This window comes from Triticum dicoccoides, chromosome 1B (assembly GCF_002162155.2).
Source record: "Triticum dicoccoides isolate Atlit2015 ecotype Zavitan chromosome 1B, WEW_v2.0, whole genome shotgun sequence".
Taxonomy (NCBI): Eukaryota; Viridiplantae; Streptophyta; class Magnoliopsida; order Poales; family Poaceae; genus Triticum; species Triticum dicoccoides.
The window spans coordinates 29,999,158-30,005,099 of record NC_041381.1 but is presented as its reverse complement, the minus strand read 5'-3'; the positions used below and the strand labels follow the sequence as shown (position 1 = coordinate 30,005,099).

Sequence of the window (5,942 nt, the reverse complement as noted above, 5' to 3'; positions counted from 1 at the left end):
GGAGAGCATATCAAAATAAATTTGTTCTATGTGCACATCAAGTAGATCCATGTGACATAGAAAAGTTTCTCATGTACTGAAACGATTGTGCATTTGCATTTCAAAAGAAAAAAAAATAATGCACAAATTTAAGGGCAACTCGTGTATATCACATGTTTCTCGAAATCACATGTTTCTCGAAACCTCGTACTCATATTTTATATCATATGCAAAGCTTTGATTTATGTTGTCATTACTTACCAAAAAGGGGCATATTGAAAGTGCATCTTCATCCTTAGGTGGATTTTGATAATCAGTGTCAACATATCTCGAGTGGAAAAACACTAGGCAATTTGTGTTTCCTTCGCAATGCATACATCAATTATTATGAAGAATAGTACTTCCTCTGTTCGGAAATACTTGTCGTAGAAATGGATATATCTAGATGTATTTTACTCTAGATACATTCATTTTTATTCATTTCTTTGACAAGTATTTCCTGGTGGAGGGATAGAGAGAAAGAACGGTTTAAAATTCTGATTATTTTGCTTAGAATCACGGGATAGATTGACACGGGTGATAGTGATACACAATATCTATAATATTGTTGCACAAGAAACCTATAAAAAAACCAAAGGAAATAGAGAGCTTAGATCCAAACAGACATGGAAAATGAGTGCCTGTCCTATTCGGGCAACTGGACGTTAGCAAATCCATGAACAGAAAATTGGGTATTACTTGGGTGTCCGCCACAGCAAGGCGACGGCCTAACTTTGCTGTCACGATCGATTGACCGATCCCGGTTGAATGGTTGTCTCCACACCACATCCAGATCGAAAAGCGTTGACCAGTAATGCGCTGTGTTAGTGTGTCAGCACCGACGCGGAGACCCACCTGGTAGGTCCTAATAACCGGCCTTCTCCAACACTAACTTAGTCAATGGATTGTTCTTAGTTTCACTGCTAAACAATGGCTTAATTATGCGAGGATACGTTTTGGGTTAAGCAAGATAACTTAGTTATTTTTTTGGAGGTATGACCTAGCTAAGGCATGCATGGCGGAAGGATCAGTCGTATGCTAGCGCTATGGGAGATGATCCAGCTCAAGCTCGCTCTCTTGGGGGCATTAATTTAAGCAAGTGAGCATGCATGGAGGAGATTTTTTGGGGGTACGTGCATGCCTACGTGGCACGCTTAATTAGTCGAGCAGCAACACCACGTACCACTACCAACCCAACACGAATAATAATCCACATCCATGGACCAGTCCGCATGATCTAGAAGTTGACAGGATCAAGTGCCGCCACATACACAGTCTCCAACCATTAAAACACAAGAGACATGCAGCTCGTCAAGTATGGCTGCGCATGTAGTAGCATGGAGGCATCACCCATGGACCAAGCACCCACCACTCACTGCCCGCTCTCTCTATAAGAATCTCCCACGCACCAACGAGACCCTGCATGCAAACAAACTGCTAGTAGCGCACACATCACATCATCAAAGTAGGCGCGCAATGGCGTCCTCCTCCTCGTCTCCATTGCTCCTGCTGCTGCTTCTCCCGCTCCTGCTCGCCATGGCGCGTCCGTGCTCCGCCGTCGACGCCATCGGCACGTACTGCGCCAAGAACGGCACCAGCGCGGAGACGCAGGCCAGCATCGATCAGGTCCTCGCGGCGCTCGTCCCGCGTGCCTCCGCCGCCTACTACGCCACGGCCACCGCCGGCCGCTCCTCGTCCGCGGTCTGGGGCCTCGCGCAGTGCCGCGGCGACGTCCCGCGTCAGGACTGCTCGCTCTGCCTCGCCGCAGCGGCGAAGGAGGTGGCGTCGTCCTGCCGCGGCAGCTCGGACGGCCGGGTCTTCTACGACTACTGCCTCCTCCGGTACTCCACCTCCAACTTCGTCGGCCTTGCGGACACGGGGTACACGCTCATCCTCCTCAACACCCAGAACGCCACCGGGGTCGACCTGGCCGCGTTCGACCGGGCGCAGGGGAAGCTCATGTCCCGCGTCGCCTCTGAGGCCGGTGACGCCGGCAACAAGGGGCTGGCGACGGACACGACGCGTCTAGGAGGCAGCGGCGGCGGAGCCAAGACGACCATCTACGGGCTCGGGTGGTGCACCAGGGACATCACGGCCGCGGACTGCGGGTTGTGCGTGGCGCAGGCGGTGGCGGAGCTGCCCAACTACTGCCGGTACCGCCGCGGGTGCCGCGTGATCTACAGCAGCTGCATGGCGCGCTACGAGGTGTACCCCTTCTTCTTCCCGCTCGACGGCGCCGGCGAGTCGGCCGACGAGGTCGCACAGTGCGACAAGATCGTCTTGAACTACCCGTGATGGGTGGAGTACAGCTAGTCAACTAGAGTGCTATCTACAAGCACTCTAGCTCGTTGTGCGTATCTGGTGGTGGCGAATCCATTTGTTAGTGTATGGCCGGCTCGTAGCTAGCATAAAATCCAACCGGGGTCCAAATAATTCTCGTCAAGTGCAAAATAATAAGCGAAATAATAGCCTCGTGTTTGTTTGTGTACATGTTTGCTTGTGAAAATAAATTTCGTGCAAACTACCCTAATGTAATTTCCATATTTGCAAAACTACTACCCACCAAAAGTTAATTAATTTCATATTTGTCTGTAGTGACTTCATCAATCTCAATATATTATGTCGGCTCAGTCTCTCTCGGAAATGATTATAAGGGTAGAATGTGTGTGCTTGCGTTTATAGAGACGAGTGTATGCACGTGTATGTGATGGCTTCGATTGTACTGTGTCCAAAAATATTTAGTTAATTAATTCTTTGAGAGCAGTTGATTGCAATTTTGAGTTGTCAACCACCTTGCTCCTTATAAAGCTGTTATTTTTTCGATAAAGGGTGGATTTTATTGACTCAAAATGAAGCATCAAGAAGATACATGACACAATAAACACACATTCGGCTTCTGTATAGTTAGGATGCACAAAGCTAATACCAACTCACACACACGAAAACACGCCAACAACTAGCAAAGTCAAATAAGAACAAAGCTATGTGTAGGCGAGGAAAAAAGGAAAAAAAAGCCCTAAAGTGATCAGATCTGTGATCAGCAACCTACAGTAATGACCATATCCGCACCAATCATCTCATGACACCATATGGACGACGAGATTCTTCAACAGCAACGCCTTCAATAAGGGAGCGACACTCAAATGCCGCCGTCACAGGATCCAACCAGATGGCCAGAATCTAGATTTTCACCCTGAAGAATCAGTTCAAGCATATCCGAGCAATGCCTTCAACAAGGTAAGGATGTAAGAAACACATCATCATTGCGAGGTATAGCCACTCGGGCTTGACCTAGGTGAGGGAGTCCTGGATTAGGGGGTCCTCGGATAGCCGGATTATATGCTTATGCCGGACTGTTGGACTATAAAGATACAAGATTGAAGACTTCATTCCCTGTCCGGGTGGGACTCTCCTTTGCGAGGAAGGCAAGCTTGGCAATTCGGATATGTAGATTCCCTTCTCTGTAACCGACTCTACGTAACCCTAACCCCCTCCGGTGTCTATATAAACTAGAGGGTTTAGTCCGTAGGACAACAACAATCATACCATAGGCTAGCTTCTAGGGTTTAGCCTCTACGATCTTTTGGTAGATCAACTCTTGTAATACTCATATCATCAAGATCAATCAAGCAGGAAGTAGGGTATTACCTACATCGAGAGGGCCCGAACCTGGGTAAACATTGTGTCCCCCGCCTCCTGTTACCATTAACCTTAGACGCACAGTTCGGGACCCCCTACCCAAGATCCGCCGGTTTTGACACCGACATTGGTGCTTTCATTGAGAGTTCCACTGTGTCGTCGCCATAAGGCTTGATGGCTCCTTCAATCATCTACAACGATGCTCTCCAGGGTGAGGTTTTCCTCCCCGGACAGATCTTCGTATTCGGCGGCTTCGCACTACGGGCCAACTCGCTTGGCCATCTAGAGCAGATCGATAGCTATGCCCCTGGCCATCAGGTCAGGCCTGAAAGCCTGAACTACACTGCCGACATCCGCGGAGACTTGATCTTCGACGGATTCGAGCCCATGTCAGGTGCATCGTACAGTCACGATGAGCATGATTTAGATCTGCCATCGGGCGGTGTTCAGGAGAGCGCACCTGTAGCTGCCCTGGCCTTAGATCTAGAGCAGATTATGCTGTCCAAGGACGGGTGGATAGACCCCGCCACGGAGGCCGCACACTCATCGGCGGTAGAGCCGAACACAGACTTCGCCTCCAATGAGGTCTGCATCATCGGACCCTCGGACTCGTCTCCGGCCATAGGCTCCGAGCCGCGCACATCCGTGCCTGTCGAACCTAATTGGGCACCGATCATGGAGTTTACCTCCGCGGATATCTTTCAGCACTCGCCCTTGGGTGATGTGCTAAATTCGTTGAAATCTCTCTCTCTCTCTCTCTCTCTCTCTCTCTCTCTCTCTCTCTCTCTCTGTCAGGAGACTCCTGGCCAAACTATGTTCGGCTCAAGTGGGAAGCGGACGATGAAGAAATTCATTTCCCACCCACCACCCACTTAATAGCCACTGTCGATGACTCAACCGACATGCTTGATTTTGACTCCGAAGACATCGACGGTATGAATGACGATGCCAGAGAAGAACAGGAACCACCGCCCACAGGGCGCTGGACAGTCACCTCATCATATGATATATACATGGTGGACACACCCAAAGAAAATAACGGCGAGGAACGGAAGGAAGCAACGGAGGATAATCCTCTTCAGAAACAACCAAAGTGCCGACGTCAGCGGCGCCGCTCTAAATCCCGCCACAGCAAAAACAGCGATAACAGCACAAGGAAGAATAATACCCCGCTCGACTCAAGAGCTAACGACGACCCCATGGACCCAGCGCCGCTGTCCGATCACAGCGATGCCGAAGATAAAACTAATAAGCATGTCCCCAGAGAGGAGAATAGTTCGGACGATGATGCATTCATCATCCCGAAAAGGCACTTGGAACAAGAGAACCTCCACAAAAGGCTTATCGCCACCGCGAGGTGCTTGAAGAAGCAGAAGCAAAGGCTTAAAGCCGCGAAGGATACGCTCAACCGCAGATGGAACAAAGTGCTTGACACTGACAAAAAATACGGTGGCGATCGCCACATAAAGAGCTGCTGCCCGAATTCGACGACGAGGCTATAGAGCCCATCCCACCAAAAAACAATATGGCTGATCTGCCGGACCGACCACCCCGTGGCCGAGACAGAGCGGCTCATGATGCCGCACACAAGTCAGCACACGATCTACGTGAGCACCTGGACAAAAGAGCCGGTATGGCCAGGTCCATCTATGGATCTAGGAAGCGTGCTCCTACGCGGGATCACGACCACCAAAACGACTATACTAATCGAATAGCAGCTCGGAATCAACACCGAACACTACAACCGTCGGAAGAATGCCATGACATATCCAAATACAGGGGTACCGTGCACCCCCTGTGCTTCACCGATGAGGTACTGAACCATGAATTCCCAGAGGGGTTCAAACCCGTGAACATCGAGGCATACGACGGAACAACAGACCCTACAGTCTGGATTGAGGACTTTATTCTACACATCCATATGGCTCACGAAGACGATCTCCATGCCATCAAATACCCGCCCCTCAAGTTGAAAGGACCAGCTCGACACTGGTTGAAAAGCCTCCCCGAAAACTCAATTGGAAGTTGGGAGGAACTTGAGGATGCTTTCAGGGCCAATTTTCAAGAGACCTATGTCCGACCTCCGGACGCAGATGATTTAAGTCACATAATCCAACAACCCAGAGAATCAGCCCGAAAGCTTTGGAACAAGTTTCTCACTAAGAAGAACCAAATCGTCGACTGCCCAGACGCTAAAGCCTTAGCGGCTTTCAAACATAGTGTCCGGGACGAATGGCTCACCAGACACCTCGTCCAGGATCAACCGAGGACAATGGCAGCCCTAA

General features: G+C 49.9%; 1 protein-coding gene across 1 annotated transcript; it reads left to right on the top strand.

Annotated features, from left to right (window-relative positions):
- The first annotated feature begins 1,335 nt into the window (after nt 1-1,335).
- LOC119350047 (cysteine-rich repeat secretory protein 55-like) lies at nt 1,336-2,621 on the top strand. Its single transcript, XM_037618074.1, has one exon. The coding sequence runs from the start codon at nt 1,336-1,338 to the stop codon at nt 2,311-2,313; it is 978 nt and encodes a 325-aa protein (XP_037473971.1). The 3' UTR covers nt 2,314-2,621.
- Nucleotides 2,622-5,942: the final 3,321 nt, after the last annotated feature.

Coding starts and splice junctions, on each gene's coding strand:
- LOC119350047 (XM_037618074.1), top strand. CDS start 1,336: ATGGCTGCGCATGTAGTAGCATGGAGGCATCACCCATGGACCAAGCAC.